This window comes from Parasteatoda tepidariorum, chromosome 1 (genome assembly GCF_982258835.1).
Source record: "Parasteatoda tepidariorum strain Cologne lab strain chromosome 1, Ptep-v5.0, whole genome shotgun sequence".
Lineage (NCBI taxonomy): Eukaryota > Metazoa > Arthropoda > Arachnida > Araneae > Theridiidae > Parasteatoda > Parasteatoda tepidariorum.
In genome coordinates this window covers 56,451,217-56,469,548 of record NC_141755.1, presented here as the reverse complement: position 1 = coordinate 56,469,548, position 18,332 = coordinate 56,451,217, and the positions used below count along the sequence as shown (strand labels likewise).

General features: G+C 28.3%; 1 protein-coding gene across 1 annotated transcript in view; it reads right to left on the bottom strand.

The window, feature by feature from the left end:
* Positions 1 to 1,157: 1,157 nt before the first annotated feature.
* Positions 1,158 to 18,332, bottom strand: part of LOC107452584 (secreted frizzled-related protein 5) — a 274,719-nt gene continuing 257,544 nt past the window's right edge. Inside the window, exon 4 of the mRNA XM_016069089.5 lies at positions 1,158 to 4,977. Coding sequence (XP_015924575.1) covers positions 4,779 to 4,977 — 199 coding nt within the window. The 3' untranslated portion in view covers positions 1,158 to 4,778. The remainder of the gene's footprint in view (positions 4,978 to 18,332) is intronic.

Below are 18,332 nucleotides of genomic sequence, written 5' to 3'. Positions count from 1 at the left end.
CGGTTAAATGCTTTTTCTTTAGTTTTTCAAAATAAACACTTTAACTAGTAAACTTTCTCCGTTATCTTACGTTTCGAATAAGGAAAGTATAGTGCGGCTTTCAGAAGAACTCCTCCAGACACCCGTCTCGCATCGTGGCGGGTACTATGGTTACGAGGAAAGGTCACTTCGAATAAGGGTGTGGGGTGAATAGATTTGTCTTAATCTTAGCGTAAGTAGTCGTGAGTAAACCAATCAACACCTTCTTTCCTCCATTTCACCCGCATTAGAAATGTCGCTTGTTACCATAGCAGCAAACAGCCCCAGATTTAGTCTGTTCTCCTCAAAGCCGCACTATACCCAATCAAACTCAACATTTTGTAAACAGTATTTGAGGTTTTTTGGACAGGAACTAGGAAATGTTTCAGTCTATTGAAATAATTTTCGCCTAAATCCAAGTGTTAGATCGGTAAGAAAAATTATTGGCTGAAAAGTTATGCTTTAATTTAAAGATATTTTACCGTCGGCTGGGAATATTCATGATGAATTTAGCTTTAAAACTTCATGAAAATTACTAACTTTTGCTTTAAAATATTTTCTAATCTAAATACAATTTATTTCTTATATTCAAAGAAAAAAAAAACATTACTATTACGCAAGTGAAAAAGGCCATAAATCTGTAAATGAAAAGTCAGTTTGATTGGTGGGGGGGGGGGTCGGTTATCTTCTTTGCAAGTGATGAATTCTGAAACAATAATTATTAAAGAAGCTTAACTAAATGCAATAATGAAATTCTGCTATTTAATATTAATGAAAACCTTGTTTTCAACTTTTTAGTTTAAAACTACCACCTATAGTTTGTGCGATAAATTTTAATTCATGGTTTATTCTAATTTGTAAGCATAAATTTAAATTTGATTTTATATGATACTACATATTGATCAAAATTATACAATAATGCAATGTGAATTTTCAGTTTCATCAGACTTACTAACTTTTAAGCAAAAAGTTGTTTATTTTATTGTTGATAATTTTCCTTTTTTTTTCCTTAAAATAATTCATCTTAATGTAATTTTAATATTAATAATTATATCTAGGAAGAACTCTGTTAGTTTACATTGTACATTACATTTACATATACTTAATGCAATGCAGTGTTGAATAAAACAAAACAAAAATATACAAAAAGCGTTTATTAAAAATAAAACAAAAACAAACACAAAACGCATTGTCCATAATTTACGTTTTGCTCAATATCCATACTTAATTAAATTTTCTAAAAAAGAAATATTTCCATAATTCGTAGTCGTATTAAAAAAGGAAGAAAAACATCTATACTAGAAACACAGCGCAATGTAAACAAAAATTCCAACAGGTTAAAAATTTTACAATGAATAATAAATGAAATTTATACATTTATTTTTATGAGCTAATAGCATCATATCAATGTATGAAATCCAAAAACACTTAATGCATTTATATTAGTATGAAAAAAACAAAAATCGTGAAATCATGAAACAAACGATTTTTATAAACGATTTTTTTCATTAAAATTTTCTAAGAAAATTTCAATATTTCTTTTGTTTTTGCACTTCAAATTGATGTGGTATTTGTAAAAATAATTCTAAACAAAAAATTTTTAATTTTGCAGTAAATAGACTTTCATTATTTATTTTCCATTTTATATTATCCAGGAGAAAATTAATTACATTTACATAATTATATTACTCGCTTAAACTAAATGTACAGTTACTATATCCTCTACTGAATATCTTACAAATATATACTTTCTATTACAAAATATACACAATTATCTGAAAATTTACGATGTAAAAATTAAAAATTCCTTTCAGAAAATTTCTTATACAATTTAAGGGAAAGGTTAGTTTTTTTCTATTTATCGTTTTTTCCACGTTAAACCTTTCCAATAAGTATCATAAAGGATAATTTTAATACCAAATATAATTGCTTTCTTCATTCAAAGTAAAGGTAGGCCAACCCGTAGTGATACTTTCCTATTAATACTGTTACTGCAATATATTAAAAACTTTGATTACTTGATTTTCAATAAGTAAAACACATGATAAAGATTTAAAAAAATGGAAATTGCTAATTTTTTCAAGTAATTGGAAAAAGTTACTTAAATTTTAATTATTAAGCAAATAAATAAGCTCTCAAACTCGCAAAAAAAATAGAAACCACGAATCTATTAAAAAACATTGTACATTTCTTTAATTCCATTTTTTTTGCAAAGTGCTACAAATTTTAAAGTGTATTGAACCACAATATCGTCCAAACTTTCTACACTTTTAGAAGTGAATTTTAAAAATTTTATTATTAAAATTAATGTATTTAAATTCCAAAATTTATTTTAGCAAATTTATTTATTATATAGCAAGTAATAATTTTTTGGTGTCGATTAAACCGTAATATTATTCCAATTTTGTACAACTTCAATAAGCTGCATAATTTAAAGTTATTATCGTGAAAATTAAATCTAAGCTGCATAATTTAAAGTTATTATCGTGAAAATTAAATTCAAGCTGCATAATTTAAAGTTATTATCGTGAAAATTAAATAATCTTAAACTTGATAACATGATTTTGTGGTTCAAGAACAGCTGAAATATGGTGCGCGTTTTTCCTCTAATTTAACTCATTTTTTTTTAAGTTTAAGCAAAAAAGGATAATAAAAAGTACAGTAGAAGTATATCTGGAATTACAATATAGTTGACAACCTGGAATAGAACTCGATAAAATGTAATTTTTTGCACAATATTTGGAAATACATAACACACATAATAGAGTATAATTTAGTCACAAAAACATTACAATAGATAATTCGCTCTTACATTCACGATAGATACATACAATAATCACAATAATAAGAATAAAAAGTTTCAAAGCCAAACAAAACATATTTTCAAAGGGAAATGAACTAAATTAGCAATTTAATGCCAAAAACTCTGAAATAAATGCATAACAACAAGCATTACAACCACTTACTTAATATGTATATAAAAGCTCACTTTTTTTTTTCAGAAACTACGTATGATTAGAAGGTACAGTATAAAAAGGTTTGACAACTACTACACCTAATTTACAGTTTTTTACCTATTTTTTTTCTCGTTTTCTTAAAAATGATTTTTTTCCAATTATACACACATCACTGCAACTGCAAAATGCGCCACAGTTTTAATGCTCATTTAAGAGCTATTGGGCAATATTCAATTCATTAGCAGCGTGAAAAGCATCCACCATATGAAGTGATAAAAATAAGTAGCAAATACTTTATATTTTTTTTCCTTTTAACCATTAAAAAGCTTCTCTTCTGTTCAAGGTACAATGCATACTTTAGTAGAATAATTTGAATAAGCTATAAAAACATTTTTGTTGATGAATCCTGTATTTAGAAATATAAATGAATGAAATATTTATTTTGGTTTTACTCTGACACACAAAAAAGAAAAATATTTACTTCATACTATCACTTTAAATGTTTTTCATAAAATATTATAATAAATTTAAAAAAGAAAACATTTATATGGTCCTTTTCAAATTAAAAACAAGTCTAAAGATTAAACACACTGAGCTCAAAAACTAATATTTAATGCAGGAGAAAAATTTAAAAAACACATTATCGAAATCTTACAAATCAATTCAGGAAATTAGGACTAAAGACAGAACTTGTTTAATTGCTTGCTAAAATACCAAACCTTACTAATAATTGCAATTTAATTTCTCTAGGTTTTCTCTTACAAACCAACAGGTTTTGTTATATTCTTTATTTCAGATATTTATAACAATATTATTTCCTTTCACTTAAACGTTAATTTCCGATCCTTTAATGTATATATTTTATATTAAGTATCTATTAAGGTAGGATAATACGGAACACTCAGTAAACCCTCATGAACGTATTTAGTTAAAACTTTTTAAATTTTGCTTTTCAGCTTTTTAAATTTAGTTTTTACCGTGTATTAATAATTAAAAAAAACAAATAGTTGAGAATAAGCAAAAATTCTTGGTAAAGTATTTATAAAAAACTGATGCCAAAATTTTTATAAGTCTTGAAATATTTGAAAATTCTCAGTTAAAAAAATTCGTCACGTTTTTTCATTAATACATTTTATCTTTGTCTCTTAGAAAATCAAAATAAATAATTATTGTGAAGAAAAAAAATTATTATTTTATATTTTTGTTATGTTATTAAAGTTTAATCAGAACAAGCTTAATTTAAATAAGTTTTAGGCAGTTCCTTTAATAAATGTAATCAGCTCATATCAAAACTTTATGAGTTACATTAAAAAATATCTAACATTTTAGAATATTTTTTAAACTATTTTAATATAGAGTTTCAGATTAATATGTAATTAAGTTATTAAATAAATAATCCCAAGAAACTGAAACGGTAAGATATTACTTATTAAAAACTTCTATTTGCTGCAAAAAGATACGATATCGGACATAACAGCCGACACGTTTCAAGATCTTAAAAACAGGCCCGCCATTGCAAAACAACAGGCAAAAACAAAAGTGATTTGAAATATAAACAATAAATATATTCATATTTCAAATCATTTTTACTTTTTCGCATTCACGTCTGGCAACTCTTGAAAATGGGCGTCTGTTTTTGAGCGCTTATAACATGCCGACTGTTATTTCCAATTTGTATATTTTTGAAGTGAATGAAGTTTTCAAGTTATACTAATATGTCATGTTTAATAGCAGTATCTCTATTGTACAATAACAGAATGTATTGTATCGAGTACAATTGAGAAGCTTCAATGTGTGTTATTATTATGTATGAAATGTTGGTGAGCCACCGCTGACGACAGCTAAAGTTCCACTTTTATGATGTCCTCGTTTCTTGGGATGCTTCTTCTTGTTCTTTTTAGAACGTCCAGCTCTTCTGCGTCGTTCGATTTCTTCTGGACTTGCTCCATCAACAGTTTCTGATATAATTTGCGGATTGGAGCAATCTATTTTCTTCATTGCCCTAAAAAATTAAAATTTAACTTTAAAAAGGTTTGAAATTCATACATTAGATATACCTTAAAGTACCACGATTTTTGTAAGAGGGACACAAAAACACATCTCCATCCAATGATTAAACAGGGTGGGTAGCCAAATTATTCAACAAAAAATAAGCACCTTTTAAGCACTTTTCAAGCATTTAAAAAAAAATCATAATTAGGCAGGGTTGGAAAGTTTTTGACAATTGACGGTTTTATCTTGTTTTTAACTGTCATGTCAAAAAAAAAAATTGGCATTGTTTTTGACAATTGTCAAAAATCATGAAATTTTGAGTCATGTAAAACGAATGGCGTTTTCATACGCTACGGGCTGGCAATACGCCGAAATAGATTGAGGTTGAATTAATTGTGAAAATGTTGAATAGAACAATGTGAACTGTGGTTTTTGCATAATTCGAAACGAAAATCAACATGGTAAAGGAAAAATCTAATTTTGAAAATGGGAACATTAAGCACTTTTTAAAAACACCCAATGAAAAAAGCACCTTTAAGGGCTTTTAAAAAATGAAAATCGAAAATAAGCACATTTAAGCACTTTTTAAAAACGCTACGCACCCTGTTAAAAAGAGGCGTTGTGGTGAAATCAAACCACTTGAATGTCAAATAATTATTTAGTTTATATCGTAATTAATTAATATTTGCAAAAGCTATAGCAAATCAATGATATATAAATATCCAAATAATGCAAAACACTCTAATTTCCTATAATTTTTCAGAAAACATTTATCCAACAAAACCTATCACCTTTTTAAAGATCATGATAAAATCTTTGAAAAAAGGTGGTGACTTTTATAAATGCGAATTTGTATTTACTATATTAAGCATGCTTCTTTTTTCAATAATATATAAAATACAAAATATAAACTATTCTGATTAGAAAACTGCTCAAAGAATTAACTAATTAAAAAAGTGTCTCGATAAAAATATAAATAAAATGCATTCGATTATTCAAATAAACATATAAACTTTAAAAAAAATTCACGGGGAACCAATGAAATAATCCAAGAAGGAAACCAAATTCTTATTAAAGATTTTGCTTAAATTTTCTCAGTTACTGTGGCCACAAGAATATGTAATTGGTATATTATATAATTGTAAAAATGACAAAAACTATCTACCATCTGCTTTTAATAATCTAAAAGTACAATTTTTAACCCATTTTATTTTAGAGAAAGATAAATTTGATGTTAAAATGAAAATATTTTAAATATTTTGTTAAACTAAAATAAAGTTAATTTTTATCTTTAAAGAGTACAAAGCATTTACAAAAAATTAGGCAGAATTCATATAATATAATAAATTGTTTCAAAATGCTCAGAAAGTAATAAAATTTCTATTCCGAAAAAGCTGATGAACTAACAAAACATTTAATGAAGATTTAAACATTGAATGAAATTCAAATTCCACAGAGAAACATTTCTGGAAAAGGAATTGTAACAGCAGATAATACTTCCACTAAGTTCATTTTCACTGATTTCCATTTTTACCGGGATTCTTAAAATTTAATGCTCAGAGAGAAGACAGTATTGCTGATTTCGGAAATTTAAGAGCATTTAGCGATTTGGCGAAAAATCAGTTTTGCGAGCGATTAGTTTCCAAACGCGCTGCTGGCGATCAAAAATGATTCTTTAAAGACCTCTTTATTTTTCTAAGGCGAGGAAATCTTATAAATTCTGTAAATCTTATGCTGACTCGTCAGAAAAGTTTTATAGTTATTTCAGCATTACTTAGTTCGTATTTTGGTGTTAAAATTTTGTTCTGAATAAAAAGTAAAACTAATGATTTTAACTAACGGTTTTATTTTTAACGTTAGTAAAAAAATATAATCCTTCCTTAATATAAAAAAATTTAAATTTTTCATTCGGCATTTAGTATTCCAAAATTCAAAAGTCGCTTGCTTCTTGTATTGTAGAGAACAAAAGGTTCATAGTCAAAAGAACAAAATGTAGATTTTCAGATCACAATTAATTTTTTCGTTTAAAATTTCATAAATTCTATAAAAAAAATGCATTCATATTTTAATTAGTACGCAACCAACTGATCGATATTACTTTAAGGTATTTGATTTTATTTTCTAGTGTGATATTCTTAACTTTTAAAAAGTAAGCAAAAATATATTTTGAAATATAAATTTAATAAAATATTAAGATTGTTTGAAAAAATACAATACAATAATTATCTTAAAACACAAGATTTAAATTTTAAAAACCTGTATTTATTTCTAAATTTAAGTCATAAACTCAATTTCAAAAAAGGACTTTATTTTTAAACTCATATCTCAATTTATACATTCTTTTTCTTTTGAAAATCACAAATTTTAAAATTAGTTTTAAATGAAGCCTTTTAGTTTAACTTTAAATATGAGGAAATTTAATATTCAAACTACGTTTTACTTTTAAAATATAATCTTAAGATAATTCTTCAATTTTAAATTCAAGCACTACTTTAAATTTTACAATATATCTGTACTTTTAACTAAAGTAGTAGAATTTTTAAATTAGTTAACTAAAGAAGTAGATTAAAAATGTTAGGTGTCAAATTAATTACTCGTCTTAACTATAACGCAAAGTATTCTTTTTTCAAAGGTAAGCTAAAGGGATTTTTTTCATCAATTTACTAATTCTATAATGTTTCATATGAAAATGTTTCAACCGATTCTATAATATTCCAACTTATTTGTTATAGTTAAATTAATTTTAATATTTTTACTTTGCTTAGAAATATGGAAAGAAATTTTATTCAGTCACAATTTTCCTCTAGATTTCACTCTTAGGCATAAATTTTTTGTGCTGTACAAGAATTATTTTGAATATTATAAATTCATATAAATCATTAATTAATGTGCATTTTGTCTGAAGACTTTGCTATTCTTTTTATTCGTCAACATGGCAATTATAAAAATTTCGTATTTTTGCAGTTAACAAGCATAATTATTGCTTGAATAACTTCTGTAAGCTCAATAACGTCTTCGTTTTTCTTTTATTAAAAATGTTATGCATGTCTCAGATTTAAATGCTTCCAAAAATCATGCATAGTTACTATTTTTTTATGCTTATAATTCCTATGCACAAATGATGACTAAACTATAACGATTTTTTTTCTGACTTTATTCGATTTGCAATAAAGGAAAGATCGTTTTAATTCATACTGACAAACAAGTTTTCCTTTTCTTATCTAAGATCGTACCTGGCATTTAGAGAAAAAATAATAAATGAATTTTTTTTTTAAATTAATGTGTTACGATAATTTTAATTTATAATAATTTAATTTTGTTTTAGTACTTGCAAGCAATAAGCTGAGAAGGATCCTATTTTCGTGTCTCTCCAATATAGTAATTATCAGGTAGATCTGAAGAAAATGACCCAACTAAAATTAATAATGACCTAAAACTTTAAAAAAAGCTTTTCCTAGGATTAAACAGTAGGCGGTATATTAGATATTGAGGTTTTAATTCCCGTATTAGTCTTTCTATTCGAATTATATATTTAAAAACTGGTATATTATAATTTTAACTTGCATATTATTATATTTATAAACATATCAGATACTTAAGGGTCTTTGTTTTATGGGAATTGAAAAAAAAGAAAGTGAAATATTTAGAAAAAAAAAGGAAAATAAAAGATTTTTTAAAGAGAATCAAAGAAAATAACTATAATGCAAAACAGCTTGAAAATTCAAAATTTTCAAACTGATAAATAAATTCAAAATATCTCTGTAGTTCAAGAACGTATAATATGTATTACATTGTGATTCTAAGTATCAAGTTTAATAAGTCAAGTAATCATAAATAATCAAGTTTTTTAGTGAAATTTGTAGGCGTTTTAGATCTTACAAAAGACTATAACATTTCAATTCATTTTAGAGATAGTTTTAGACAAATTTTGAAAAGGTGGGAACATACATTGTATTTAAACTTGGAGCTCTGAGAACAATTCAGTTTAAATGTTATACACACTATTGTTTTTAGAATAGATTTATAATTCAGTTTACTAACTGGAATTCTAAATATAATAATTAAATAAAAATTTTAGTAAAAGTTTCCTAAATCTACCCTAAATATTTTTTTATTATAATTTAAAAGAGTGAATTCCGGACATTCACGTTGTTAATTGAGTCAATGTAAAATGTATTTAATGGTTGCCAAACATATAAAAAAAGGAGAGAGAAAATTAAATTGACGATTATTTAATAAGTAATTTTTGACAATGTGGAATAATTTTCTAAAAAGTTATCTAATGCTTTGATGCGTGTTCAAATGTAATAATCGAAACAGAGTGATATTTTTAATTTAAAAAAAAGGGGATAAGAAAGCACCTCCAACTTATTTATTTACTCTTAAAAGGATTTTCGCACTGTTTTAAAGTATTTTCTTACACTTTCATGAAATATTTTTGCAACAAATTACAAATTTCTTTCACGTGAAATGGCAAAGATTACAAATTACATAATGATATCTACTTCGATAGTATTTTTTCCCTTTAATTTATTGCTCAATACTATATTATGGTCTAAAATTCAATAAAAAATTAACATGTTTTTTTAACCGAAAGCTATTTTGCTTAAGTAGAGAATATTGCGGCCATATAACACAAGTGACCGTAGAATTCAAAATATTTGTAGTTAACATTATTCTCCCACTTTCTGAAAATGCCCCATTTAACCCCTTCATTACTTTATTCACATGTCGTGATAAACGTGATTCTTTTTTCGCGTCCCATGGTGTCAAATGTGAAACAAGTGAAAACACGGACATGTTCTCAATAAAGTACTCTCGTATTTCATCTCGTATTCGTACACTAGTAATTTCTAACCACTCAACTGGCTACGTAGCAAATGTAATCTTGAAAACATGCAGTATAGATGGTGTTTTCAGTAGAAATGTAAACAATAACAATCTCGAGCTGTATGCCTGATCTAGTTCCGGTTAGAAAGTATGCAGCTGCTTACTACATGTTATTCTGCGTGGTGATATTTTCAAACGAAAAATTTTGTTTTCTTTAAGAGAAATAAATTAGATAATTTCTGAGCTCAAATCTGCCGTATTTCATAAGATATTAATGTTATTATGTAATTCTGGTGAGTTTGAAGTGAAAATTTGTTTTAGTTATTTAGAGATATATTGTTAAAAAAGGTGACATGGTTGCTAGATTTTGAATAACTCGCTTTTTTGGCAGTCTTGATATGGCCTCTTTCTATAAGTTTATTACTGTTTGTCCTTGTTGCAAGCTGTGCACCATCTTACGTTAGTGTTAACACTTTTAGCATTATAAACACCAGTATTGTTAGCATTGTAAACACAAGTAATAAGTAATCAAATACATTGTTTGCAAGAATCTCAAAACACAATGATGCCAAATGGCTTTAAAATACAACGGAAACAGTAACCCGGAAATTTAGGCGGTACCGACCTTGCAGCGTTCCCTAGTGTAGAAAACACCATCCATACACAACTGTATGCGATAGGGAGTTTAATGTATTTGAATTAAAAATATTTCTGAAAGACGTAACCGGAATTGCGCATTATTTCGAGAAAAAAAAGTAGACTACCCAAATAAGGAGTAAATGAAAACAGCTTTATTTTAGGTAGATCGCAAATTCAATACTAAAAAACTCTTTTTTTATGCATTTAAACTGAAATAAAGTGCTTAGTGTGAGCTATTTTTTTCTACTCACTTCGCTTTTTCTTTCACATTTCCCTATTTAAACGTTAGGTCCATTATAAAAATGAAAAATTTCCCCCTTAAAAAAAACTTATGTTTTAAAAAAAACTATCTAGGTTAATCAAATACAGCCCATTGAATATCATTCCCTTTAGACTTTCGAAGCTCACTTTAGAAAGTGATATGACAAAAATGAGTGGTTCCTTTTTTTCGCCAAACTTTGTCACCCCACCTGACGAGAGTATTGTGCTGTCCCTGTCAAATTCAAAAGTCCCTGGAGTGACTCAATCTTTAAGAGGACTGCTTGCCAATGAAGATGGATTGCGCCAACCCAAGGAAGTGGCACTCCAACATCATCTGTCAACTCAAATGTGAGTCACAGAACTTTGGCGAGTTGTTCCAGACTACTTTCAGGGTTTTGAAGTGTCGGAAAGGGAAAATAAATTCAAACATCGCCAACGAAGGAACAGGAAATAGAAAGAGAGTAATAGGAATGAAAAAAGTAATTTATTTAGCTTTTTCCAGAAAGTTTTTGCGCTCTCGAAAATATGACAGATTCTGTGTCAACACACTTTGTTTTTCTGTTTTATGGAGTGGCAGAACTTTTTTATGACAGTTCACTTCGGAAGTGGAATGAAATAAACTGGCAGACAATTGAAATATGGGTTAGAGTGGTCTGACTGAGTTCTATAAGGAGACCCCAGATTTATAAATTACTTACGCAATTTCCAACTTTGCTTACTTTTAGGAACTACTTCTTTATTTCTAATGGATAATTTTATGCAGTCCTAACTCAGCAGAGAAAGCAGACAATGCTCTAACTTATGCGTTTCATCAAGAACAAAATTAAATTTAATAAAAAATTTGTTTCTAAAAATACTACTTTAATTTTATTGGAATATTTTAAATTATACTATCTAAGCCAGGTTTTTTTGTGCATAAATTAATACGTTATCCCTAGAATTAAATCATTTTGAAAATAAATTTGGTAACTAAACACATCCTTTTAAATACTACTTCAATTCTTAATAAAATAGTTTGAAAAGTTTGCCATTTTTAAAACAAACCATTTTTAAATGTTGCTTTTTAAAGAGGCCTAAGTCTTATTACCATCAAAAATTCAAAGCTATTTCTTATAAAACTTACAGTTTTATGCTATAATTTCTGTATCAAAAAACAACCATTAAATTCGTAAATCACTAAAATATTTGAAAACCAAAAATCTAGCTAATTGGGAAATTACTTATAATTAATAATTATTTTTTAAATATAATTTGTTTAAAGTAAGAAAAAAAGATCTACATTATTAAAAATACTTTAATAAGAAATTTATTATGGATGTTGTGTTTTATAAGGACAAATTTTTATCTCAATCTTAAAATTAAACATGAATTATGTGTGCTAAGGAAACTCCTATTACTTTGTTAAACGATGTCAAAATCGATGGTTTTAATAGTTTTGACCAGATGACCATCCACAAATTTCTCTCAGAAATTTTGAACACAAGAAAAAATTGCTGTGGTTTACAAAATTGCTGCAAAATTAGGAATAGTACATATTTCCTACATTCTGAAACAGTAAGTATTCATAGTTTTTTTTCCATTTCTCTCTTTCTTTGTCATTTTAGCTTTACGTTTTTATAATAGGCTACTTTTTCAAGAGAACTGCTTAAAGTTTTTTTTTAAATAATTTGAAATAATTTCTTAAAAAACTTAGCTTGCGTTAAAATTCAGACTAAACATGTTTTTGTTTTCGAATTCATAAAATAATTAGCATCACTGAATAATTAGTACTATAAGAGTTAAGTTCAACATAAATATTCAAACTTCATCGAAAATCTAATTATTAGATTATTCAGAATATTCAAATTTTTCTGCGAATTGTCAAATGTATAAGTGTTAACTCTAATCAAGGATTATTGGTCATTAACGATTATATTAGTTAATAGTTAATGTGACTTTTAAGCATTTTTCAACTAAACTCAGTGGCGCAACAGCCCAAAGAGAGTCAAGGCCCAATATGCCCATCTCAGTTTTCTTGACCATGGGTTCTGGGGTGCAAGAGCAGGTGTTCCGGTCGGGTGGTCAGTCGGACGCTGAACCCCAGTGTTCCCAAGCATGTTTAGATCTCATTTTATCAACCCACTGAAAGGTTGAGTCAATCATGCCGGTTTCGAGGATAGAACCCCGGACCTGTGCCACCGCTTCTACTTAGTCAATGAGTCCCTGTTTATACTCATTATACACTGCTTGGCACTCATTTTATCGACCCCCTGAAGGGATGAAAGGCTGAGTCATCCTTGTCCGGCCCGGTGATCGAACCAAGGACCTGTGACAAGAGAGCTTGAAGCGTTACCACTCAGCCACCAGACGTCTTAAACAATTATTACTCTAATGAATAGTACTTTTCAACTATTATTACCTACCGAGAAAGGTTTATCTTTATCACGCGTGTAGAGGATTTTTCTTGAAAATTCAAATCAAAATACAGATTGATTGATTTAAATAAATAACAGAGTTTATGAATACGAATAACAATGTATAATTAAATCTGCTTACATATCAAACTATGTGTTTAATTTCCCGATGCATAGAATGTTTAACTGGAAAATTCAAACTCAAACAGTATTTTATTTCAGTAGTATTTGCACTATTAGCATTATATTTCAATGCAAAGCATTTTTATAAATTTTAAAAATGTGGGTTTGGTAGAATTTTTTTTATCGCTTTGAAGATTAGTTTTTTTTAAATAATTATTGTCGTTGCCAGCAGCCAAATCAAGTTTAAGTTTAGGACTACCAATACTCCATAGCCTCGTAATTTTGAACCCAATCCAGAAGACAAGGAAACTCCTAGATCAAGAATTGGGAGAAATTTGCCTTCGTGGAAGACTTTCTTAATGGAACTAACCCGCCCTTGCGATACGTGAAAAGGAAAAACACAAAAACTTCCAACGGTTAGCCTGATGACAAGACGACTCTTACCCATGATCCGTTTACCACTGATCAACGTCAACACTATTGACAGTGTGAGTCGGGTAACTCAAAACAAGTAAAAATAGTTACTTTGTTTTTAATCGAAATTATATTCAACCGTATTTTTAAATATAATCATTGTACCCATAAAAAATCATTGACTTACCATTGGCAAAAATTTATTTATTCAAAAAGGCGAAGTCATACAAGTATTAATTTCATACCATTCAACGCATTTTTTTATTTATTTATAATGAATTAAAGCATTTTAAAAAATTCAGAAAACGTTCAAATTACAAAGCAAAAATGCAATTCGCAGCATGGAACCTTTACTTAACGTTTTAAAATGAACAGTGAGCAACATATATAAAAACTTTTCTTTGAATAATTTATTCGATGAGTAAAGAGTAAATACTTTTATTTGCAAAAATTGGCTTTAAATATTGTATGAATCCTTGTTTACAACTGTGTTTCAAGTTTAACATAAAATATAAATCCAAGTTTATTAGTTGTTCGCCTTTAAATTTACCCAGCTTTGTTTTTTAAAAAATATTTTAGTCTCAAAAATTAATCACTGTATATCTTGCAAGTTTTGCTTACATTGGATTTTTTAAAACGCCGTTTACTAGTTGTTTTTTACCGGAACTTAGGAACAATATATGATCTTAAAAACAGCATTCATCAGCAAAAAAAGAAGTGTCACATCAGTTCTTTGAGTATTCAATAAAAAAAATGGGTTACTTTGGAATTGCGAAAGAAAGTGCCGTTGATTTACGACATAATTGTGCTCCTTAATTTCATTAGTTAATGTAATAAAGGAAAGGATAGTTGAAGAGCACTTGGCGAGCGAATTTTTATACGGAAATATTCTTGCACGAAATAGCTGAAAAAGCATATCCTCTGGAGATGTTTCTTTACCCAAAATCTGATTTTGTAGAAAAAAAATTCTGGAGGGAACGTATAAATATTGCAAATAAAATTTTTCTGGTTACAATCGCGTTAAATGCTTTTAAAATCATTTTTAATTTAACTTACATTTTTTACACAATGTACTGTAAACAGCGGCTGATCACCAAATGTTTTTAATATCGCTTTCCATTTAATTCATAATTCATACGCAGTGTGCATATACTACGACTGATCTCCATATGTTTTTAAAATCGCTTTCCACAACTTTTACGTAAAATATAAATCCAGAGCCGTACAGCGACTGATCACATAGATCGAAAAACTTATTATTTGCGCCAAACTTATACTTTAAAGAAACTTTACAAGTAAACTTATTATTAATTTCTCGAACTTTTCCTTTTCTGATTTTTCAAGATATCTTGTGATACATTCGATTTGGTTATAAATTCTCTTCTGAAAACTGTTCTCTAAGTAAAGAATGATTTTTTTAAAATCTGTATTCGTCGATTTTCTGAGGAAATACACTGGACATACATTTGTAAATGTGCTATTCTAAATTGGTCCGATAATCAAATAAGTTGAATGCCTTATGAAATCAGTTAGTTCTTTGAAACTGGGTATATGCTTTAGCTGAGAAGACTAAGCTATCAATCATATGAAAGGGGGTTCGACTACCAGCATAGGCACTACAATATTTCCTCCATTCCTTCAATATATGAAGATTTCCACTTCCATGAACTTTTTATAAAGTCCCTGGAATCCGTGTATTTATTTCAGTTGAGATGGCTGAGCTGTGAACCATATATATACATATTTGGATTCCAGTAATCAACGTAATTTATAATGGAGGGGAATTTAATTTAATTCTAAAGATTCGTGGCAAAGGTGGTCTTTATGGAACAACCTGTACATTAGAGACCAAAGCAAAAGGCAATTTAAAAAATTAGATTTTTGCACCATAGAATAAACAAGAAATATTTCTGAATAGATGGCGAACCATCTGACACTTATTTGGAAGATTTAAACTTCTAAAATACTCCAAGATAATCAAAAATTTCTCTTTCTTTGATAGTTCGCAACATACGGACTACAATGCTCAATTTTTTCATTATTGTGTTCTACTATGCCATTGTTGTAACATATGTTCTTTTTTTAATGGTTGACATCTTTCTTGGAATTTAAAAAATAAGTTTTTCCGCACTAAGAATGCCACCAATTTTGTATTTCAAAGTATGTCCTCGATTTTGTAATTGAGATCAATTTCAAAATTGACAAATTGCAATATCATTTTCAAAATTGATATAGGCTGCTAGGAATTTTGCGCTTTGAATCTCTTCTCTATAAGAGACTGTTTCTTGTACTTATTATAGACTATTGTATTTACTTGATTACTAATCTTCAACATCTCAGCAAGTTAACTGCTGCAGAGACAAACAAACTCGCCCATTCTCCATATTAACAAATATCTTTTTCGTTTCTTTTAACATGAGGTTGTCTATGTTAATGCTACTGCCAAAATATAAGCTGGTGGCATGGATTCTTAAAATTAGGCCAATCCACTAGTAAAGAGGATCAATTAAAATACACATAGTACGCTGTCCGGAGATTGAAATATGTATTTGAGTTAGATAAAATTGGATATTAACATATTTCTTAGAAATATGTAAGAAATGTGCTAGAAATAGTTTTAAATGAATAAAAGTTATAGACAATCAAAAAATTAAGATTTGAGTTAAAAACTTAATCAATATAAAATATGTATCGTGTTTGTAGTAGAATCATTGTATTTTAAATGTATTAGTTAGGGAAAGGCATTCGATGAGCATGATTGAGAAAAAGTTTTACCAATATACATGAAAAATTTTTTAAATTATGAAATAAGATTTGAAATTTGCTACCATTTAATTTCGATAACGTTTTCGAATATTTTCAGCAATTTTCAATTATATCCTCAAATTCTTTCGATAGTGAATCTAAAGTCCATCTAGGCTTCATAATCAATTTTAAAGTTTATATTAAATAAATATTCATTATTACGTAAAATGAAACTAAGTTTAGATTTTCGAAATGAAAAGTGCCTCACAAAAGATTATGTAGAAGGGTTAACCTGCAAAATAGAACTGTCTGAATAAATATAGGTTTCAAAAATAATAATAGGATTGGGAAACTAACTTTAAAACTAAGAAGATGAGTTATAAACTAAACTCACATTTCCTTGTTTTGATTCATTGTAAAAAATGGATACTCAAAATTCACGAAATTTTCTTTGTTTTTAGCGAAACTGTTTCCAATTGCTTGGAGCGAACGTTTTGTCAAACTGAGGACATTCATATTTTCTTAAGAGGCTGCAATTTTTGGCAGTAGTATTAGGTCTACTTCTCGATTATTACAATTGATTATTATATACAACGTAAAGCAGGTAGGAAATAAGCGAGTGAACTCTCCGTCACAAAGAGAAAGGAAATTCGAAAAACTTGCCTCCCATGCTAGCTTACTAACTCAGATATCATCCTATAATAAAATACAAACGGTATTATTATTCGATAAAAAATGCTGGAGAACTCTCGGAGTTAAATGAAATCTTACACGAATGACGAAGCGATTTTGTCGAATATTTTACGAGTTTACATTTCTGATAGAAAATTTTAAGAAAGAAAACAATGGAAATTAATAGAAAATATATTAAATACATCCGAAGCTGACGTCATTAGGGGGTACCAGCTTCGGAAGTCATAAAAACGCAAAACCATTTCTATAAAGAGAGCACGACAAATGTCTAAAATTTGCTCTCCTAAGGTTTTGCAAAAAGTCCAGAAAGTGAGAAAAAGAGAATGTGAAATACAAAAACAAGTTAGAAAAGTACAAAAAGAAAAACAATGTTCCAAAACCTACTTCAAAATACTCCTTGAACATTGTTTTGATTGTATATTGAACATTGTTTTTCTTTTTGTACTTTTGTATCTTATATTGTCTGACATATGTACTCTGCCCGCCACAAAGTCTGCGGTAGTCTGGGGCTATGGAAACAAGAAGAGGGCGTTTTAGGGAGGGTAGCTTCGATGAAGAGGTTTCATTTTCTCCCCAAAATCAGTCCTAAACAGGGATCCCGCACCCCTACTGTAAATAATCATACCTCGTTACCATAGTCACAGCCACAGCTCCAGACGAATGTCTGGCAGAGTACCTATCTTAGACAAAGTACTTTGTGTTTTACTTTGTACTTTGGTATTTTGCTTTTGTATTCTCTTTTTCTCTTTTCCCGGACATGCAAAACCTTTGGGGAGAGAGAGCTAATTTTGGACATTTGTCGTGCTCTCTCGATAGAAAAGGTTTTGCGTTTTTACGACTTTCAATTTTCTTATAGTATTTCTGCTGCATCACGCAACAATTATTTTAGAATTGTAATTTTAAAATGTTTTTTGTACGATTAATGGTTTCGCGTTCAATTACTATTTACGTTTCTGATTAAGATGCGATTTCTTGACGAAATCACTGCCAGAAATATAGCTCAACAATTACTGAATTGTCAAACATGAGATTTTTAATTCTACCAGAGTTTATATCTATCAAACACAAATAAAAGTGTAAAAATTTTGCGCATTAAGATTTAAGTTCCAGGCAGTGCCGCTCTTATTTTCATAGATTAGAAATCCCTGATCTAGATTCCCCAAGAAAGAAAATTCTGTTTAAAATCTATCTATACACAGTCCCTGAAGATAATTATATAATTTTTTCATCGATCGTAGAATACCTTTTTTTTATGATTTTGGTGAAA